We start from the raw sequence: 21,449 nt of genomic DNA, 5'->3' as shown, positions 1-21,449 counted from the left end.
TGGACCTACTTTTTCCTGGCTGCTGAGCACTGCGAGGCCGGGATGGGGCTCGAGGGCTTCCCCACCCATCACCACCTCCCTCGACCTCCCTGCATCAAGCCCTGCTTCCCCTGCCGGAGCTCCGGCTGGCTGAGCGCCCGTGGCCCTGCCGAATCCCCACCGAGCCATGCTGGCAGGGATGCTGTGGGTAGCAGCGGGCTCTCTTCCCACCTTCACTTACCCTGCTGGCTGCGCTGGGACGTCCCTCGTCCCCACAGATGCACACCAGGCTGGATTCAGGGTGTTTCTCCTCACTGGGGGAGGAACGGCCCTCTCCCCGCTGGATTTGGGGTGCAGGGGACCACTTCTCACCAGCGGTGCAGCCCGGGCAGGGCTGTGGCTGAGCCAGGGACGGGCGTTCCTCCGGTGGGGCTGGGACGGGGCGGAAAGCCCAGGGCAGGGACACATATCCAGTACTGCTTGCCTGTCAGAGTGCAGCTGCAGGCGGCGAACAGGGAGCAGTTTGGGATGCTGTGGATCCAACTTGGGCTACAGACCTGAGGCTTCCCTATTTTCTGCCCCCGCTGAGCCCAGACCCTGCGGAGGAGGAGGATGGGGAGAAGGAGTGACGGCAGGGCCAGGAGCGGGGCAGCGACGTCTGGGCAGGCAGATTGCACCTCTGGGGCACCCATCGGGGTCTCGGCTTGCTCAGGGGCCAGGGAAGGGCTGTGGCCCAGAGGAATGCTGGCAGCAGGGGCTGCCGCCCCATAGCAAGGAGGAAAACGTCCTTCCAGCCAGACAGCGCTGGGCTGGGAGCCTGCGTGTAACTGCATCCCCGCGGCGGGGACCAGGACGAGGGACATGGCAAACCCAGGGAGCTCCAGCCATTACCCAGAATATAATGAATTTCCTACACCGAGCTACAAATCCCGTGAAAGGGCTCTCAGAGAGCTCTCTGGGGTATTGGGCCAGAGCTGCATCCATCCTGTGCCAGCTCATTCCAGGCTATCCGATCGAGGACCTGTCCTGTGCAAAGGGGGAAGGGATAAACAAAAGCACAGGGAGACACAGCCCAGGGAGACAGGGGAGAAGGGGGGTGATGCCAAAGACCAAAAATCTCCGGTCACCGATTGAGGGGCCACCGGGAACTGACAGGCAGAGCTTCAGAGAGGACAAACCTGGAGTTTGCAGCTGATGAGAGGAGGGAAGCAGGGGGAAGATGAGGATTTGCGATATTCGAGGGGGAATGTGGCACTGTGCAAAACTTATTAAGGACTGGTTGGGGGAAGGGGTAGAGAGGAGGGGGGTAAAAGGGGCTGGTTGTGTGTAGCAGCGCTTGTCTGACCGAGCCCAGCCTGTCCCAGCTTCTTACTAAATCCTGTCTTAACTCTGTGTCACCTCACTCTCCATCCCACGCAGGATGTGCTGTAAGGACGCAGTGATGGGTGGGGACTGGTGTGAGCAACTGATGGGAGCAGCAATAAAGGGAAAAATACCGACAGAAAATGTCGGCTAAAATGCTGGCAGCAGCAGATGTCCTCAAGCTTGGGGACTGCCAGCCTGGGGACCAGGAGCATCCTTGGGGAGCACGGCGAGCATCCATGAAGCGCAGCTGGGTACCAAGAACGTGAAACAGCCCGAGATACCCTGATAATCACATAAACAAGAAACAACAAACAACTTACCATCTGGAAAGGGGAAAATTAGTCAAAAAAGGTGAAAAACAGTCTGGGGAAGTAGGAATCAGTGACAGGCATTGGCTGCTTCAGCTGGAGGGACAGAGAAACAGCCGGGGAAAGCAACAATCGTTCTGAGAAAAATAGGAAACACCATCATCTATGGGCTGTTCCGGGTGAAACGGAAACATCTGCTCCAAACAGTGGTGTCCTACGCCCCCTCACGTCGCTATGGTATAAAAATTACTCGCTTTCTACCCAAAATGGAGCCCCTCCCTGCAAGAATTTCTCTACATGAGACGGGACCCCGCGACTCCTGGTTCCCTGACACGGATCATCCACGCAGGGAGGCTTTGTCCATCATCGATCGGCCTCGCTGCTGGGAGCGGGTTGATGAGCACTACACCGGTAACATTTCAAATGATACATATATATAGGTATTCATATACGAAATTAATCATAGATATACCTACTTCTAATATCGATATGTGGATACATAGATACTTGCTGCTTTAGTAGTGGTAATTTTGGTAGTAGCTTGAAATATATAAATATACTTGCTTTTCTGGGAGTAATTTTGTAGTAACTTGAAATATATACTTGCTTTACCAGTAGTAATTTGTTTGCTTGGCAAACTCGAGCGTGCCAAAATGCTTCTGCTGCCTGGGACAGGTGCTTGGTCAGATTTTGTCTGCACCGCTACAGCAAAATGATTGAATTTCACAGTCTTTTGCCAACAGCTTTGCTAATTAGGCGTACGGCGCGTTGAGCCGCGATGGCTTGCTGGGGAGGGGGCAGAGGCACAGGCGGGAGGACGGAGGCGAAGGCACGAGCACGAGGATGCGGAGGAGATGGATGCTGGCAGCACCTCTTCCACAGGTACATCCCGGCGCGGCTGACATGCTCCGGTATACAAACACAGGGACCTATTTACTCGGGGCACATTTAAACTCTGCCTATACTTTCTATCTTTCCCAAAGGCTATTTTTCCCCACCAGGTTTAGCTGTTACAACGCAGAAAGGTATTTCCTACAGCCTAGGGGAAGCTTTTCTGATTACAAACACAGCTACTATGCATAACCCTGCATACAAAGGCCACCAGATAAACCTGGAAGCTAAAAACTTCCCCTGAAAAGCATCCAGAGGGTGAACCCCAGAGGCATCTCCGGCCCTGTCTCACTTGGGTGGCATCTTTTCACAAGCCCAGCTCCCCCTGGGACTACGGGCCGCGCCAGGGCGGCTGCTTGCCAGGTCCCAGTGACTCAGGGAACTGATACGGGTTAAAAATACCCTCACCCAGCTTGGGAGCAAGGTTGTCGGGTTGGTTTTAACCCCAGCTCAGTCCCCCAGGCTGCGAGCACCGCAGGAGGAGCCGGGCAGGGGGATGGGGATGCAGGAACGCCACAGCGGTAGCAAATGACCTCCCCGAGCGCGGCGGCTTTTCCTGCAGAGCGGGACGTCAGGGGTAAATCCAGCATCTCCAAGGTCTGCCACCAGCTGCGACCCACCACCGAGGCCTGAAGCCCACGCAGGCTCCGGCAGCGGGGAGCACATCCCTCCGCTACCCAAGGCTTTAGATACCCCCGGGGGGGTATTTCCCACCCCTGAAGATCACAACAATATCAGCTGGGATAACGCATGCACTTTTATTAGTAGCAACAGACACTAAAAAACCACGTCGTCTCCAAAATGATTTACAGACAAGTCTCCAAAAAGTTTAGAGAAGTATTTTTTGTAAAACACGTGGCTGCATTTGTTTTACACCTGCAAGTGCAACAGGGAACTTGACAACCTGCGTTGCAGCTTAAAACTGGGGCTGAAATCTAGCTTAATCCACCCAAACTGCTCTGCTTCCTTTAATGCTTTAACTGCAACATGAAATCCCAGGCTGAGACGGCCCTTTGCTGCTGGCCCCTTTACGTCCCGGTTGTCTCCCCGGGACAGGGCACCGTCTGCCAGAGCAGCGGCAGAGCAGGCAGCATCCGAGATGGCCAAGCCACAAGCCAGTTCGCTCTCCCGCGATTTTTGCCCCAGAAAGAGGCGTAGGACAGCTTAGCAGCTGCTCATGCCATGGGACAGGATCTGAGCCTCTCCCGGGCGTGCGTCTCTTCTCCATAGAGAAGGGATAACTCCGAGGAGAGGGAAACCCAGCGCCCCGCCGGCCAGGGAAGCCCTTCGCTGCAGAAGCAGGTCCACAGGCAAGACTCAAGCAACAGAAACATCCACCCGTACCACTCTCCATTTGCTGACTGTGGCTCGGAGCAAGGAGAGGTCCCCAAGCCACCAGCTGCTCTGGGAGAGAAGTGACCGTCCGGTAGCTAGACCAGGGCACCCGAAATGCCTGCCGCCACAGAGGTGCTGGGGACCAGCTCAGACAGGGTGCTGGACCCAGGTTGTCCCCATCAGAATGAAAGATGGGTGCAAACGCCCCAGCCTGACGATCAGCAAGGCACTTTGTGAGGTCCAGCACTCCTGGGAGAGCATCCAGTTTTCTCCAGGGTGAAGATGCCAGTTGTGCCTCCAGGCTAAGTAATCTCAACGACAAGAACGAGTAACGACCCCTTCACAAGCAAAGCCCAGAAGAGCTTTGCAGAAGCAGCATGGGGAAGGGAGGCAACGGGAACAGGGGCTGGAAGCAGGGCTGCCCTGGCCATATCACACCAGGCCAAAGCTACCATCACCCGCAGGAGCGGCAAAAGGGAAGGACAAGCTCGCGTTGGCACACGTAGGACCCTGGTGGGTAGTGCCTGGAAGAGGAAGGGACGTCCCCAGGTCCCGCCGGAGCCCAAGGCTGGTGGCCAGAGGAGACAGGCTCGGGAGCATCCCTACCTCTCCCATGCCAGGCTGCGTCGCTGCTCTCACACGGCCGGCCACAGGGTCGTCTTTGGGGTTTGCTTTCTAAAACAAAACTGCTTTGCTGCTCCTCCATCCCCTGCTGCCTTCCACTGGCTCCACTCATCGCCTGGCCTCCCCAGCGCACACGACAGCAAAATCCTGCCCTTTTTCCTCCCTCCGAGGACCAAACGCCCGCACGGTCTCAGCCCCTGAGCCACCCTGGTGAGTCCCAGGCACAGGAGCACACCAGGAGGCCACAGTGAGGGGCTCAAGCCCTGGGGAGGCAGGGGCTGGCACCGCGGCACTGCCCAGCAGCCCCAGGACCGTGTGTTTGTCCGGCGGGGACGGTGGCTCTTTCCAGCCCATCCGCAAGCACTTTCCCGACACGGCCTCCGGAGGAAGCCAGCAGAGGTAAGGAGGGCTGGAGCACAGCAGCAGCCCGGCCATGCCCACCTCTCCCCCAGGGAAGGGCAGGACGACATAGAAATAGTCCAAGCCAGCGTTTTACAAACAAATATTTGTGCGGTTCGGCAGCTTGAGCAATTCAGAGGTGAGCCCAGAAGAGGCCGGGACAGCGTCAGACGTCCAGCGCTCCGCAGGCAGCATCCACCACCACCAGCATCGGGGAAGGCAGCAAGGGCGCAGCCGCTCAAGCTCTCTACCTGCAAGGAGAAGAGAGGTCTCCAGCTAAGCCATCCCTCCATCTGCCACTCGTGTAGACCCCCTCGAGGCCTCAGGCAGCTGCAGGGTGCCATGTGCTGGCGGTGGCAGCGCGGAGAAGGCCTGGACTTGTGCTCTACTCCAAATTTCAGGAGCTGCCTCAGCCAACTTATCTCTAGGAGGAGTTATCTGGGGCCTGGCCGCACAAGACAACTGAGAGCTCTCCTATTTTCCTATCCGCAGGGGATCGCATCCTTGCCCTCACCCTCCAGGAAGCTTCAGTTAACAGCCCGAGATTTTGCAGTCACACAGAGTGAGCAAGCTGCGAGAAGATTTCGAGAACCACTCACTTCCCAGAAACCTCTGGAGCCCTTTGGAGAATTAAAAAAAAAAAAAAAAAAAAAAAACACACGCACCCATTAAGGAGCACATTTCAGAGCGGGGCTGCACATCCTCTGCATCTGCGCCAGCCCGGAGGCTGCAGCCGCTTGCTTTATGCCAGTCTGGGAAGCATTACTGGAAACCAGAGGCTGGCCCCATCTGAGCCACAGACGGGCTCTGGAGAAGGTGAGCGTTGCCCCTTTCCCCTCCGGGCAAGATTCTGCTCTCGCAAAAAACACAGCCCGACTGCTTTTGCAACGGAAAGAATTGGGACAGGACCACTGCTTATTACCCCAGCACGCCTGCCCTCAGAAAATGTGTAATGGGAATTAAAGCCAGCATAGAGGGAGGAGAGGTGATGGAGCAAATGGATGACAGAGATGAACTGCGAGGCTCCCCGCTGCCGGTGAGCCTGCATGCCCCGCTGCCCGGCGCCTGCTTTGCTGGAGGTAACCTGCAGTACCAGGCTGCGGGGGGCGGGAATCAGGGATATTTCCAGAGCAAATCCCAGCGGGGAATAAACACGGGGGACAGCAAATCCTTTGAGCCCCCGGAGCGGGGAGAGCAACCCCTCAGCTGCCTCTTACACCTGCAAGGAGAGGCTGGCAAAGGACCCCGAGCCCTCCCGCTTGTCCGGCTTACTCCGTTCCAGCCAACGATAAATTTTGGCTTGGAGCTATGGCTGGGGGAGCAGGGCCACCCCCAAGAGAGAGGCTGAAGGCATCTTACCTACAGCCGTTGCGACACTGGCGGTCCCTTCTCCTGTACCAGACAAAGACACCTGGGGACAAACCAGTCATCATCATTGAACGCCCTAGACACGGTGCTCAGACAAAGCGTGGCAACGCTCGGCTGGGAAACCCGGAGCCAGGAGCGCCCGCCAGCTCCCCGACGCAGGGCTGGTGTTTGGGGTCTGGAGGAAACGACCCCTGCCCTCGCCACGCTGCCCCGCGGGCACCGATCGCCCGGCCCAGCCGATGGCCAGGGAGCAGCGCCGGCCGCCAGCTCCGACCCCGTGTCAGCGGGAACCGGGGGAGCGTCGCGGGGACGAGGCGAGCAGGAGCATGTCCATCAGCTTTTCCAGCACCTACCCAGCGCCTGGAGGCTTCTCACAGGAAAAACCTGAAAACTTTGTGCAATAGCAAAACATACACATAAATCACCTCGGGAGAACCTCCTACCTCTATTTTAAACCGCCAGATCCTCTTCTCGGGTCCAGGCTTGGGTGTTTCTTTTTTTTTTTTTTTTTCCCCTCCAAGTTTGCAGTTGGCAATCTGAGAGTGAAAATCCTCACTTTGCCAGGGACTGGGGACGGGCTGGAAAAACGTTCCCCAGCTCCAAAAAAGGAGGAGAAGCAAGGCCACTGAGTAAGGAAGCGCGTTTCCCTTCTGCGGGCAGAAAACCGCGGCAGACTGCAGTGGGGGGCCCAGCGCCCTCACCCTAGAAGGGACGTGCGACGTCCCCCAGTGCCCGCGGCACTTTCGGGGGGGCCGACCCAGATAAGGAAAGTCAAGTATCATCTCATGCCTGTTCTGGACACGCAGGAGGCGTTTTCATGACAACCTTCCCTCCCATGTTTGGGAGCAGGGAGGCAAGGGAAGGCAACAAAATGACCTCCTCGGATTTGGGACGCCCAACTTGAAATGACAGCGGTGGCAAAGCCCCAGCCCCGGCCCACGAGGTGCCTGGGGGGGAAGGCCAGGTCCCAGAAGGACGTGCCACATCAGCCGGCGCAGACCCTCTCGCCCCTTCCCCTCCCGCACGCAGCTCCTGCAGCGAGGCAGCAGCCGGCCAGAGAGCCAGGGGGAGCGCCAGCCCCAGCACTCACCTGCGAGCAAGCCGACGGCAACGCACGCCAGGACCACGGGCAACACCACGTTGGCAGCGTCTGCAAAGGAGAGGATCCACAGTCTCTGCAGCCAGACCGAATTTAACCCCCTGCCCACACCCTCCAAGCAAAAACCCGCCACCGGGCTGTTACGCTCAGCCCAGGGACACGGAGACGCCGGGCGAGAGGGTACCTTTTTGGGGGCTATTTCCCCTGTTTCTTTTCCTGGGCATCAGGAAGAAATCCCCACTTACGCTGGACGTGGAGCAGGAAGGAGGTTTCATTCTGGCTGACTTCGTTGCGGACCACGCAAGCGTAGTAGCCGCTGTCGTTCATCGACGCTTTTACGATGCACAGGGTGCTGTTGTCAACAAACTGGATGTGGTCGCTGCCCAGCAGCAGCTCCCCGTTTTTCTTCCACCAGTACAAGTCTGCCTTCCCTTCCAGGACATTGCAAACCAGTTTGGTGTTGCCTCCTGCCTTCACCGATGAGTTGCCCACAATTTCGGGCTCAGACAGCGGTTCTGGGAGAGACGGAGAAACTGTCAGCCTTCAAACCCATGGCTCCCCAAATGCCAGACCCAGAGCACCTTCCTCCACAGCGATTCGAGCTCTCGGCTGTGGCGGAGGGTTTGCTCATCACTCACCGACGACACGCAGCTGGAACCAGCCCGTGGCCTCCGACTCAGACCTGAAGCGGTACAGCCGGTCGTCTCCCCGCTGCAGCACGATCTGCAGCGAGAAGTCCGTTTCGTTGAACTTGGTGCGATTCTCGTAGGGGCGAGACGTGTTGGCAGGTCTATCGAAAGCATAATCGACGATGACTCCTTCCTGCGGGCCGGTTTTGTATTCCCAGGAGACAACTTTGCTGGCCTTCAGAGGTGGTATTGTCAAAAGCACAGTGCAGCCCACGGCCGAGACGAGTCTCTCCGATGCCGGCCTGAGGTCAGCGGAATAGCATGGAGAAAGCGTGCGGGCTGAAAAAGAAAGCAGATCTTACCCTACGGCTACCAAGATTCAACTTCATCCGCCCGGGAGGTGGCCGCAGAAACCCTCCCCGGCTCAGCCGCTCTGCAGCCAGCGGTGCTGGGGATTTCACTGTTTGCGGCTTTAAGCAGCGACGTGGAAAAGCAGAAGGCCCCAACGGTTGCGTACGAGCTCCCCTCGTATCTCTTGCCTGAAAAACGCAGTTGTTTGCCGTAACGGCCAGCTCGTCCACCTGCGCGGCTCCAGCAGCTCGTGCCCGAGGCCGGCTGCCGCTGCTGGGGACGGCTGGGAGCGCTGACGGCTCCCAGCTCCACTCGGGGAGCCCCTTTCCTCCCTCCCGCTCTGCCAGGGACACAAACCCAGGGGTGACGGAGCTGAACCAGCCCTCACCATGCACAGGCGCTTTCCCGTCGGATCCCTGCCAAGAAATTGCGCTACGAGACAGGAAAGCCCGCAAGCTCCTTCCCGATCCTCCTTGAAAAGCTTTTGGCCGGGGCAGAGACGGGGTTAAGGAGCGCCCAAGGCTGGGACTTGCCTTTGCTTCTTATAAAAGGGGCCAGGAAGAATTCCCTGCACCCCTAAATCCCGGGGGAAGGCTCCGGCTTCGCCCTGCCGACGCTCGCGACCCTTCCCAAGTCAGAACAGCCCGGCGCTGGCCCCGCGGGCACCCCGCGCCGTGACCGGCCACCCACGCGGGGGTCCCCGGTTCCCCGGGGGTCCCCGGTTCCCCGACACCGAGCCTTGCCTGTGATCCCCCGGCCGGCGGCCGGGCTGCCGGGGCAGGCGAGGCGGAGGAGGAGGAGGAGGAGGAGGCCGGGCAGCATCTGCGGGGCCGGAGCGGCGGCAGCTCCGCCACGAAGCGCCGGGCTCGTCCCGCCGCCGGGAGCCGCCCCGCGGCCGGCGGGAAGGGGCGGGGGAACCGGGGCCGCCCCTCCGGCAGCCCCCCCGCCCCGCCGGCTTCTGCCGCTGTCGCTCCGCAGGGTGACCTTGGCCGGGGGCGGGCTGCCCCCCCCGGGCCCCCGGGCTGCTCGGGGGCGGCGAGGCGGAGCCGGCTCCGGTAACGGGAGGGGTCGGGGGGCGCGGGTCTGGCTGCTGCTCCCCGGCCCGGCCCCCTTCCTCCCCTCTTCCTCCTCCTCCTCCTCTTCTTCCTCCTCCCCCTCCCTCTCTCCTCCCCTCTCCCTCTTCTTTCCTCCTGTTTCTCTTCTCCCTCTCTCCTTCTCTCCTCTCCTCTCCCTCTTCCCCTCTCTTTCTCTCCCTCTTCTCCCCCTCTCTTCCTCTCCTCTTCTTCTCCTCTTCCTCTCCCCTTCCTCTCTTCTATCCTCCTCTCCTCCCCTCCTCCTCTTCCTCTTCTTTCCTCCTCTTCCTCTTCTTCTCTTCTCCTCTCCTCTCCTCTCCTCCCCTCCCTCTCCCCTCCCTCTCCTCTCCTCCTCTCCTCTCCTCTCCCCTTCCTCTCCTCTTCCTCTTCTCCCCACTTCTCCTCCCCTCTCCTTCTTCTCTCCCCCTCCTCTCCCCTCCTCTCCTTCCTAGGGCAGCCAAACCCAACAGGAGAGACCCCAAAGGCGATGCCTCCGGCTGCCCGGCACGGACCCGCTCTGTTTGCCACGGTGCAAAAACCCGAACGCCGGGTCAAAAAGGGCGCTGAGGGGACGGCATCGACGCATTCCCTGGCCCTGCGGGTCCTTCGCAGGACTGCGAGGGCAGGCGAAGGAGCCCGCGACAGTGACAAAGAACGGGGTTTTAATCGTCTGCCGGAGCAGCCTCCCAGCTCGAGGCAGGGCTGCGCGAGAGGACGGGCCCGTGGCTGAGAAATGGCTCTGCCTGCGCAGGGGAGACGGCAGAGATTCCCGCTGCTCCCACCTGAGGTTCATCAGGTAAAGTACCAGGCAGGTGGGGTTTTTTTTCCCCTTCCCCACGTTGTTTCCATCACCTTAGCAGCTTTAGGAGGGCGGTGAAGGGTGCTTGCACAAACACAGCTGTTTTGCCGCAGCAAAACCTGATGTGGTGCTTTGCGTGGCCCAGTGTCTGACGAAACCCACCCTGGAGATATTTATGTATGAAAGAACTAATCCAAGCCAAACTGGTTTGAGAACCCCTTGTGCAGGAGAGCTTCCTGGGGAAGGCAGGTTCAGACACCACCGCGGCATCTGTGCCCGGCCCCAAGCACCTTCAGGAACGCGATGAGCTCAGCAGCCGCCATGGCTGGGCCCCCTCGGTCCCCTCCCGATGCGTTTGGGGGGTCCTGGTGTTTGGGGGACCTTCCAATGTCCCCCAGATGCTACTCTAACCGGGTATGTTATTCTAACTGGATACGCACAAAGCTGCTGCACCAACTGAATGTTTGGGATGGCTCAGCCTCGGTACCTGAACCCCAAAACAGCCCCCGAAGCATCAGCCCCGGTGCGGGAGGCAGGGAAGGGGCGTGCGGAGCAAGGGCCGGGGCTGGGGGCACAGGCACGATGGGGAGGGGGTGCTGGTTGATGGTTGCTGCAGGTAACACCATGGTGGTGTGAGGGCAACGCGGCCGCTTGGGTGGTCACCACCACGTTTGCCTTGCAGCGGGGTGGGGGAAGGCCAGAGATCACCTCATGGGTGATCAGGGATCGGGGCCTGACCAGGGGTCAGGGCTGCGGCGGGGGGGCCGCTTCCCAAGCTGTGCCGGCACCGCTGCCCCGGGGACCAGGGGAAGAAACCTCCATCAACGGCAGGGTGCGTTATCGGGGTCAGCTCTCGGAGCTGCTTGTCCCACGAGGGGTTAACCAGCGTCCCCGCACCCCAGAAGAGGGAGATGCTGTGCCAGGATCTCTGGCTTGGGATGACGGCAGCCGCATTAGGGTGCTCGCAGGCGAGCCGGGCCGCGGCAGGGCTGGGGGAGGCGCGGGAGAGGGCTGTGCCAGCGTGCAGAGCCCACACGCCCGACGTGGCAGCAGCTGGAAATAGGAGGCTTAGACCTGCCCGGGTCATGAATTCACACCTTTTGGCAGCTGTGCGTGCGCAAAGCCTCGGGGAGAGCAGGGACGGAGCCAGCGCACCGCAAGCCAGCCTCCGATCGGACCAAGGCTTTTGGGTTGGCTCTTGGAGGATGCTCTGCTCCCTCCGTGGGTGCCAGACCGGGAGCGGGGCTGCAGGGAGGAGAGGGGTGGCCAGAGCAGGGACCAGAGGAAGGTCTCCAGGAGGACATCAAGGCGCAAGAGGAGAGCCGTGGGCCGGTGTGCGCAGAGGCCGGGAGCCCCGGTGTCCGTCCCACTAGAGGGAGCGAGGGGATCAGCAGTCAGAGGAGGCAGCAGAAGGGTTGGGATGAAGGAGCCCAGCACAGGGAACGAGCCACAGGCAGAAACTGGCCCTTCATCCCCTCCGGAGCCTGGGGATGCTCCTGGCCCGGCCATGCCTGTCTCGGGAGCTAGCAGTCCCACCTTGCGATGGTACACAGGGTGCTGCTGGCCCGGCAGCGTTAGGGCTCTGCAGCCCTCCCGGGGAAGCTTGCCGCTCTGTGGCTTTACGGGACTGGCCCCAGCCTTCCCCGCTCCATCCGGCTGCCTCCAGGTCCCGCCACCAGCCTGCAGGTCAGGAAGGGCGGTGAGGACGGCCAGCACGCTCTCCGCCAGACGGATGCAGGTGACAAACTCTGCCAGTGGGGCAGAGCCAACGCAGGCGCACATCCCTGCTCACAGCCCCAGCCCAAGGCTGAGGCCCCCCCAGGGACCTGGCACTGCTGCCAGGCCACCTCCGCGGGACGGGGACAGGGAGGCAGGCGGCATCCCAGCACTTTGTGCAGGCTTTCCAGTTGGCCTTGGCCCTTGCGGGGACTCTTGGAGCAGTTAGAAGGAGGTTAGGTCCCGCTCAGAGTCCCTGTCTCTGTGCTGCCTGGATGGAAACAGCCCCTCTGACCCCAGGCCGCAGCAAGGGCTGGCTGCTCCCTCGGGGACCAGGCACCAGCGGCGATACCGTGGCAAAGGCATCAGCAGCCAGGGCCCCCTCCTGCTGCCCGCCAAGCAGGCTGAGCAGACCCAGAGGTGCTGGCTAGATTTACAAGTTCAGCTCATCAGGCAAGTTGATGGTGAGAGGCAGGTCCAAGGTCAGGCTGTGAAGTTCTTCCACAGGTCAAGATCTGGGTCAACGAGGTCCATGCCAAGGCAACCGAGACCCTCTGCCATGCTCCTGTCCGGGCGCTGGCACAGCTTCCCCTCTGCCTTGCCCCCCTGGGGCACCCATCACGCCGCGGGGGCTGTCCGGGCGCTGCCGCCTCCCCGGGACCCCCCTCTTCTCCCAGCACTACAGCCTTCACCCCAGTGCTTGCGCCAGGAGGAGGCATCTCTAGCCATACCTGGGCAACCAAGAGCCACCAGGAAAATGTCCCTGGTGCTTTCCAGCAGCAGACCCAGGGCCTGGGGTGTGGGGGGCTCACACGGGCGGCAGCAATGGACTCTATGCATCAAAGGCAAAGGCTGCAGCAGAAAGCGGCTCTACCCTTCTTTCGCCCAGCCCTCGCCAGGCTGGCACCAGCGTGAGCTCTGCAGGGAGGCTCCCAGCCCAGGGAGGTGATGGAAAAGGTGCGGAGCATCCAGGATGCAGAGCAGGACAGAGGACTTGGAGGACCAGAGGCGAAGCTGTCTGGGCAAAGCAGCACAAAGCTGGCTTGCAGGCCAAGATGATGGCAGGCATTTTCCTTCCACCTAACTTGCTTTTCACCCCTTGGGGAGTCAATTTGTCTCACGAATGCAGCGACAGGGAGTGAAGGAAGGCAGGCAGGAGGGAAGCTGGCATCACAGAGCTGCCCTGTGCCAGCCGGGGAGCCCACCAGGCACGGCTGCAGGGGCGTCCCGGCGCTCACGGCATCGTGCGTCCAGCCAGCCCGCAGCTCCAAGCAGGCAGACAGGACAAAGCTGCTCAGTGCACAACTTCTGGGAGGTCTGGTTGTGGAGGTCTTGAAGCTTGGAAGCTAAAAATGAGCCAGTCCCTGAGAAAAAGGTTTGGTGTAGCCTGGCCCAGCCCAGAGCCCCAAGGCAGCAGCGGGGTGAAAGCAGCTGGGATCTCTGTCTCTCTTTCCCACTCCAGGGAAACCAGGCTGCCTGCCGAGCATCACCGAACCAGCCTTTCCCAGGCCGGTATCTCTGAAAGAAAAGGGACCGAGGGCATTTTGGTCACCACCCATGTCCCCCCTGCTAGCCCACGGCTTGCCACCACGTTTGGCTAACGCCGTGGGTGCAGAGCCTCAAAACAGGTGCCTTTATAGCCAGCCTTCCCTGCCCCACGAGACACCGTCCTTTCGTGCCGAGGCGTGCGTGGGCGTAATGCTGCGCGGTAGGATGCTGCGGGCAGCAGCGGAAGGTGGCGGGACGCGGAGGGGCTGCCCCGGCGCCTTCTGCCCAGCTGTCCCCGCTGTGGGCGCCAGCGCAGAGCCAGCTGCCCTGAGGGAGGACTCAGAAAGCGGGGGGCAGGAGGCACGGCTGGCCCACGCAGGCGGCTGACGCACCCCGACCCAGCCAGGCAGGGCTCCGGCTGCTCTTTTTTCTCTCTTTTTTTTTTTTTTTCTTTTTTTTTTTTGATGCACTGCTTTGCCAGGAGGTTGCAAAACCCAGGCGATGAGTCAAAACAACCCGGAGCTCCCTTTCACCCTCTGCAGCCCAGGAGCAGCCAGGCGTTGTGTCCCAGCAGGAGCAGCCCTGGGATGGAGACATCTTCCTTCGGGGTGCAGTGACGGATCCCGGGGCTGAGCTGCGCTCCGTGAGAGGCGAAGCTGAGCCGAACCAGCCCAGATCCCGCTGGTTCGCAGGAGGTCACACGCACCAGCTCTCCGTCACAGCTTCTGGGAGTGGGAGCGTCTGGTCAGCTTGTGCCCATCCAAGCCAACCTGTCCTGTCCTGTCCCGTTCGGGGTGACCACCAGCCCCACCACCCTCAGCCCCACACCTGGCAATGTCTGGGGCTGAGGCAGCTGGCCCAGCTCTGGAGATGGCCCAGTGCCGCCAGGCAGGGAAGGTCTCCCTCGCCCGTGATAACGGGGACAAGGAAACCCTGTCCCCAAGTGCTGGGAGGGCGGGGGGGGGGGGGGGGAAGATGCTGGGTCCTCATGGCCAATGTCCTCCCCTTGCAGCCCCATAGCCAGCAGGCAGCGGGGCAGCCCAAAGGCTGCTTTAGCCCCACTGCGAGCAGAGGGGCCGAGACCTGCTGCCCCTCAGCACTGCGCAGCCCCAGCCAGGCGTACACCAACCCAGCCCGAGCGAGGCTCAGCCAGAAAGAGAGTGCTTCTGCTAAGGTATAACCAGGCGCTGAGCACACGCTTCCCCCGTGAGCTGCCTCGGCAAGGGGAAGGGGCCTCTCGCCGCTCTGCGGGTAGTAAATGTATCTCAGCATCCTCACACGGAGCTGGATAGTGCTGGGGAGGGGGAGGGAAGAAGGCATGAAAAAGCCCTGAGCCAGCAGGAAAGCTGTGGTGGGAAGCTCTGAGTCAGCTCCAACCATGGCTTTGCTGAAACCAGTCCCCCCCCAGCCTCCGCGTGGCTTCCACGGTTCTCCCGAAGTCCTGGGAACAAAGCAGAGGCTCTCTGCGCCGCGCAGAGCGAGAGCACGCTGCGTCTGTCCGCGTCCGTGTGTCTGTGCCGGCGTGTGCGGGAGGGCAGGGTCTTGGGACCTCTTGGAGGTCAGGCTGAAGGTCTCCGCGCAGGTCTGGCCAAGGGACTGGCCCAGACTGGGCAGTTTGAGGCGGACCCAGGTGAGTTTAGGGCTGACAAGGCTGAAAAGCAAAGTCTCCATTTAAATGGATTGCTGGGACCATGGTTTGTACGCTACCCCGTGGCGCTGCAGCGTGGCAGCAAAGGGCGCTGTGTACAGCACAGTGCTGTGGGGAAACTGAGGCAGGGAATTGAGCCAAACGTGTGCTTGGGTCATGTGGGAGGAAGGGGAGAAGGGGTGAGACAGGTAAGACTGGTCGTAAAGCCTAAAGCAACTCTTCCACAAGTCTTACTGAGAGCATCGGCACGGCCTGACCCAAAGCGCCAGGCCCAGCCGGACCCCGGCGCTGTGGGGTGCCCACGGCTGCGGACCCCCCGGAGCACCCCGAGCCAGGCCTCCCTCCTCCCGCTCCTCCCCTTACTGGGGCGCCCTTCCCGGAGGGATGTGTTGGATGCGGCTGAGAAAGAAGAGCTGCTCAGGGCATCTCTCAAAGACACAGCTCCCTCCCATCGTGCAGACTTTTGGGGTCGTTGGGGGGGGGGATTTTCTGCTGGTTTGACGGTGGTCTCAGGCGGATTGGAACTGCCAGTCCCAGGGAGAAACTGGGCACCCAGTTCCTGCAGCATCAGCACTTAGGTGTTGTCAGACAGCATTGCTGGGGTGCTGAGTCACACTGCCTGGGTGCTGAGTCACGTCTGCTTGGGTCACCCCGTCCTGGTCGCGCTGGCACATCCTTGTCCCCCACCGGGCTGCCGGGGGGACCCCGCAGCAGGACCGACCAGCGCCGTGTGCTCCCACGCTCCTCACCTCACGGTGCCCCCGGGGCGGGCAAAGGGCTGAAACATTTTGGTTCTGCCCCTTCTGAATCGAGGCTTTATTTCTTCCAAAAGCGGCCGCCACGTCGGTCTCTCACCCGGCCTGGCATCTCCGCAGCGTCCCCCGTGACCTGCTCCCACCTCCGGCACCGCAGGCGCCCGCACCCTGCCCGTGGGCTGTGTCTCCCCAACCTCTCCGTCGTGAGGCAACAGCCGCGTCGCCAGAGGACAAACCCAGATGGGGCCTCCTCCTGCCCCTCTCCCGCCTCGGACCCGGCAGACCCTTCTCCCAGCCCACCACCCTCCGCAGCAGCCCAGCTACTTGCTGGCTCTTTGGAGGACCAAGCGTAGCACCCCGCGGCAGATGGGTCCCGCCACATTTCACCCCGAGTTAAATGTGCTGTAAAATCGCTGGTCTTCTGGGGAGGGGGGGACACAACAGACCTGGCTTTAATCATCCCTCTTTGCTCCAGGCAGCAGTGGAGCTGCCACGGCCATCTCCAGGGGTTTTCTGCTCATGCCTGATGCAGGGACAGTGACTTTCTGCTCAGAAATGTGTGGCAAGGGGTAACACTGACTCTTGACAAGCTTAAAACTGGCTGCCGGAGCTGGGACCAGTGTCCCAACACTGGGCATTTTGCTGTTGGCATCCATCCCTTTGCACTCGGGGCCTCCCAACACCCCTCTCGTTCCCAAACTGATCCCAGTGCCACGCTTGGTTTCCACAGGCATGGAGAGGCACTGATGACCTGGCATGGCCCCGGCTGGAAAACCACCCCAGTCCGACCTGCACCGCGGCCGGTACTCAGCCGTGCCGCACCAGGCCGCTTGAGCACCGCGTCTCCCAGGAGCGTCCCCTCCGTGGTGGCCTGGTAGAGGTGCCCCAGCCGACAAGAAGGTTGCCCACCCTGCTCCATCCCGTGTCTCTGTCCTGGTCCTCACAGACCCATCTCCGGTTCAGTTTTTCCAAGGCTCTTCTTTTCCCCAGGACCCTGCGTTGGCCTCTCCCCCAGAGGTGCCAGCGGATGGCGATGAGGACCCTGTGCTGCCGCTGCAGCTGGACACCCCCAGCACTGGGCAGGTGGGTGAGGAGAGGTCCCAGCACGCATCCACCATAAAGTCTGACCCACTTCACAGCCAAACGCGCCCCGCGGCCCCGTATCGGTGGCCAGATCCCCAGAGTGCAGGCACCAGCCCCCTGATCTCCCCCCACGGGCCAGAGCGTCACCCAGGGAATGTGGTATCCCAGGGTACGGGAGCTGCCCCTCGCACCTCCCGCCTCTCTACACAGTAAGGGCTCTGGGAGCCCTCCTGCCATTCAGGTCTTTTCTCACAGCGTCTCTCCTCTGCTTCCAAACCAAACACACTCAGCCAGGGCACTTCGCTGCAGCAGAGCATTTGCAGCATCCTCCGGGACGAACAAACGCCAGGGCATCGTCCAAGCCGGACATCTTCCTGCCAGGGAGCTCAAGCACTTGGGAAAGCAGGGAGGAAGCAAGGCCCTCCGAGAGCCTCGGGGGAAACTGAGGCACGGAGGAGCAGGGGGCCAAGGCGCAGCACTGGCAGTCTCCTGTTTCCCAGGTTCCTGCGACCGCGGCAAGGTGCAGTGCTGCGCTGCCCCGTGGATGGGGTGAACCGCCCTGGCTTTGCCGGGCCAGGGAAGAGGAGGGCAAAGGAGGAGGCTTGGTCCCTGCCACCCCCAGCGAGGGTGCTCCCTGCGGCCAGGGCAGGACGGAGCCCGGCACAGGGGTCCCAGCAGGTTCTCCGTGCCGTTGGGGCAGACCTGCTCAGGAAGGTGAGCTGGTCCGGTGCCTCGGCGGGAAGCACTGACCTTCCCATGGAGCCCTGGAAGTACGGTGTGAGGGGGAAGAGGTTTTTCCCCCCCAAAAAAATCTTGGCACAGGAATTGATCAAATTGAAAGATGAATGTTAGAGAGAGCATACCAGGGAGGTTAGCACAGGCCTTCCCGAGCTGCAGGCAATGATTTCACATCCCGGGGGGCTGCTGTTTCCTGGCTGAAGCTCTTGCAGCCAACACATGTTTGAAATCATCAGCTGCTGGAGCAGTTTGCCTTAAAGGAGCAGCCTCGGGAAGCCGGGACCCAGCACCGGGGCTCTGCTCCAGAGGGTGCGAACCAGGGAGGAATGCCCAGCTCGAGAGGGGGCCAGTCCAGGCTAACCCCACCGACCCTGCGCGCACTACCACCCCCGTAAAACACGGGAAAACAACACGACTAAACTGCACATTCAACCATCCTGCCTGAAGCAAAGCTGAAGCGAATCCAAGGGACAGGCTGGAAAATCCCAGCCGCACCGCTCCCACCTCCACGCAGGTACTCTCCGCCTGGTTGCCCCCACCCCGGTGCCTCGCTGGCAGCCCTGGCAGGACCCCAGCAAAACACCTTCTCCTCGCTCCTGCACTTGCTCTGCACCGCCGAGTGCGGAGGAAACAACTTTCCAGGCTCAGCTGACCCCGGCTCTCCTAGCGCACAGACCAGGAAACATTAAAAGTGAAAAACAACTCCTCAGCCAGCATCAGGAGGGTTTGTTTTGTTTTTTTTTTAATCTGGCTCCCACCCAATTTTCTTTGCACAGTTCCAGTTCTGGTCCTGCCCTCGCTCCCAGGCTTGGCTGCCCTGCAAACCTCCCGTCTGCGAGGCACGGAGAGCAGCCCCAAGCTACCAGGTTCTCGTAGCTCCAGGCCTCGCTCTGCTCGTCGGCAGAGCCCGCGCCTGCCCTCGCCCCATCCGACGGAGCAGCGCGTGGCCCGGGATCGCAGCACACAGATGAGCCGTACCCAGGCTGCTTCTGCACCTACCTCCACGCCCCAAGCCGTACATGCATCTGGCTCCTCAAGCCCACCTCCACCCAAAGCAGGAGCTCGGCCATCTCTGCCCTCTCTGCCCCTGCCTGGCCGGCCGCTCTGACCGGCAAACGCTGCCCCGTGCGTGGGGGTCCCTGCAGGCCCCCCGTGCATGCAGGAGCGCCAGAAGCAGGCAGAATTGCCGCCTGAGACCAGGGCGAGGTTTTGAGAGTAGTTTGTGCCACAGACGCGCCTTTTCTAGCTCTTCCCCCTCCACCCGGAGGTCCTGAGCCTTTTTAATGAGAACAACCAGGAGGGTTCATGTTTTGTTGGATTTTTTAGAAATGAATAGTCACCTCTCTCCTAGCTCAGCGCCCTTCGCCACAGAAGGCACCTCACCTGGGCCAACAGCTAGGTGCCAGGGCAGGGATGGTGCCCGCACCGGTGCTGAGCGCCTGCCCCTCACGGGCTCTGGTCATGCCCCGAGCTGCCAGAGAGCGGGGAAAAAAACCGCTCCTGGCCTCGGCAGATGCTTCTGGCTGGAAGATCCCCTTGTCTCGGGAGCATCCTGACTGATGCAGCATGGCGGTGGAAGGGGCAGCGTTGCCCCCACCCTGACAAGTCAGCAGGTGTTCAGCAGCTCCTCCTGCAGAAAGAGCGGGGGACAGCGAAGGGTGGTAGAGATGAGAGCGGCCACCAAGCTCAACGGGCAGCCCAAGCTGAAAGGCTTTGGCTGGGATGCTTGGCGGTAAATCAGTCCCCAGCCCTTCAGCACCCACCTCCACGTCTCTTGCCTGCGCCCAGTCCCACCTCCTTCGCCCTGCTCCTGCAGCTTTGCTCTGAGCAGGCTCCGGTGCAGCTCAGCAGGAGGTGGGGAACGCGGGAAGCCTTAGCCCCCAAGCAGCATCAGTGCTGCCTTTCTGCCAAAAGAGCAAGAGGCAAAGCCTTTTGGCTACCCAGAAGACGCCAAGCAGACCACCAGCCTCCTCCACACACAATCCCCCCACCTTCTCCCATCACAGTCCACTGGAGACGCTCGTGCAGCGAGCGAGTGATTAGATCAGTGATCTAAAGATGTTTGTACGGAGCTTGCATTATTCAAGGCTTGGCGAAGTCTTTTATAAAAGCAATAAAAGCAGATAAGGTGACTAGTTACCCACTTTCCCACGTTTGGGAGGTCGTGATAGCTGGTCACGCGGCTCCGCTGCGTGCCGGGCAGAGCAGCAGCCTGGAGGAGCCCTGGAGGCCACCTTCAACCTCCAGCTCCCCTGTCCGGGTGCTCAGCAGCCCCGTGCCGGGGTGCAGCGCCTGCGTGGTGGGTGCGAGCCGCTGCAGAAACACCCGCTGCCAGGAATGGCCACCAGCGCAGGCCAGTACACCCACGGGCCACCAAGAGCGGCTGCTGCCACAACCAGGTAGAGCCCGGGGGTGATCGGGAACGGAGAAAGAAGCGGGACCAGGGGTTGCTCCCAGCGCACGGGGACCACCCTGCTTCGCAGGCAGGGTTGCTCCAAACCAGGCAGAAGAAAAGGCAGGACCTGCTTGAGCCTCTGCCGTGCTCTGTCCCCCGCCCCAGCCCAGGGGACCTGAGAGGGAGCTGCTGCTTCCCCCCAGCCCCACAAACCATTAAAAAGAGAAACTGGACCCGCTCTTTCCCTTTGAATTAGGTGGTACCTGTGAATAGCCGCCTTCTCCCGCATCCCCGGTGTCCGCTGGGGCTCCCTGCAGGAAACTGGTCTGCATGAAGCTGGGGGAGGCAAGAGGATTCGGTGGAGGAGACAGCGGCGTTCCTGGCAGGCAGGATGTTAAGCGGGACAAGGTCCTTTTTTAAAGGAAAAAAAAACCCTGCCCTTCATTGTGTGAGAGCGCTGGAGAAGCGAGCTGCGGGTGAGCCGCCTCTTCCTACCAGCTCTCCCCCTTCCCCGGGTGGGGGGGTCCTGAGATGACTCCCGCTCTGCAAGACCCAGCCCAGAAAGTCCAGGCTTAAGGGCCAAATCCTGAACCGACGGTATTACTGAAATATCACAGACAGTTGGAAGCCCCTCAAGGATCAAAGCTTGGCCTGGCAGGGCTTTGGTTCACAGCGGTCACCGAGGGAGAGCAGCACTAGCTGGGGACATGCAGGGAGGGCAGCCCTGGGGACTCAGAGCAGCTCTGGCTTCGTGGCCACCTCTCTGCGGCACGTCCCAATGGCTAACTGTGGCCGTGCCCCAGCCCGGGGACGGCTGCAGGGCCTGAAGCCGGGGCCACGGGCTGGGCCAGTGGGCAGCCACCTCCATCACGGGTCTCACCTGGGTGTAAATTCCCCCGCTCGCAGGCAGGTCCCTGTTTCGCCATCAATCCTAGACCGCCCCGGCGCAAGGCTCAGGGTCACCTGAGCTGTCTGCGGGTTTGAGCTGAGGCCAGCCCGCCTTTCCCACACCCCATCCTTAGAGCAGAGGGAGCGGTTCCGGGAGGACCGAAGTGCTCCCGTGTTTTATCAAGAGCTCACTTTCATTTCGGAGGTAAAAGCACTGAACCCGCAGACTCACCTGACCACGGAGCGGCTCTTGCCATCGTCATGTAACAGCCATTTCTCCAGCCTTTCTGTTTGCTTTCCAAACAACTCAACAGTTCCATTTCGGAGCGACTGGGAACTCTACCCGCCGCAGGACAGGGCAGCGGGGCTCAGCGGCCACGCGCCAGCGTGCACAGGGGACAGCCTGCCCCGCCGCCAGCTCCCAGCCCAGGGTGGGCTCCCACCGGCGGGCAGAGCGGGCACGTCCCGCTGCGGGCAAGGCCTCGGGGAGATGCTCAGCAGCAGCTGGCCCCCTTTCT

General features: G+C 61.2%; 2 protein-coding genes across 3 annotated transcripts; both read right to left on the bottom strand.

Annotated features, from left to right (window-relative positions):
- Nucleotides 1-3,282: 3,282 nt before the first annotated feature.
- LOC148056627 (transmembrane and immunoglobulin domain-containing protein 1-like) lies at nucleotides 3,283-9,862 on the bottom strand. Of its 2 annotated transcripts, XR_015702488.1 has the most exons (7): nucleotides 9,092-9,862; nucleotides 8,007-8,336; nucleotides 7,614-7,883; nucleotides 7,360-7,419; nucleotides 6,713-6,805; nucleotides 6,261-6,312; nucleotides 3,283-5,152 (listed from the first exon to the last, which is right to left on the bottom strand). XR_015702488.1 is itself a non-coding variant. In XM_087748285.1 (6 exons), the coding sequence occupies exons 1-6, from the start codon at nucleotides 9,168-9,170 to the stop codon at nucleotides 5,149-5,151; spliced, it is 795 nt and encodes a 264-aa protein (XP_087604411.1). In that variant the 5' UTR covers nucleotides 9,171-9,862; the 3' UTR covers nucleotides 3,283-5,148. The 2 variants fall into 2 exon arrangements, 1 of the variants encoding a protein (XP_087604411.1); XM_087748285.1 differs by lacking the exon at nucleotides 6,713-6,805.
- A 372-nt stretch (nucleotides 9,863-10,234) lies between these two features.
- On the bottom strand, nucleotides 10,235-21,249 carry LOC148056626 (uncharacterized). The gene is made up of 4 exons (XM_087748286.1): nucleotides 21,164-21,249; nucleotides 20,307-20,422; nucleotides 19,032-19,278; nucleotides 10,235-15,075 (listed from the first exon to the last, which is right to left on the bottom strand). Exons 3-4 carry the CDS (start codon nucleotides 19,214-19,216, stop codon nucleotides 14,241-14,243), a joined length of 1,020 nt encoding a protein of 339 aa, XP_087604412.1. The 5' UTR covers nucleotides 19,217-19,278; nucleotides 20,307-20,422; nucleotides 21,164-21,249; the 3' UTR covers nucleotides 10,235-14,240.
- Nucleotides 21,250-21,449: the final 200 nt, after the last annotated feature.

This window comes from Nipponia nippon, unplaced genomic scaffold (genome assembly GCF_047370975.1).
Source record: "Nipponia nippon isolate SJK-2023a ecotype South Korea unplaced genomic scaffold, ASM4737097v1 scaffold_12, whole genome shotgun sequence".
Lineage (NCBI taxonomy): Eukaryota > Metazoa > Chordata > Aves > Pelecaniformes > Threskiornithidae > Nipponia > Nipponia nippon.
Note: the sequence above shows the minus strand (reverse complement) of the source record. Positions and strands in the feature narration are given on the sequence as shown.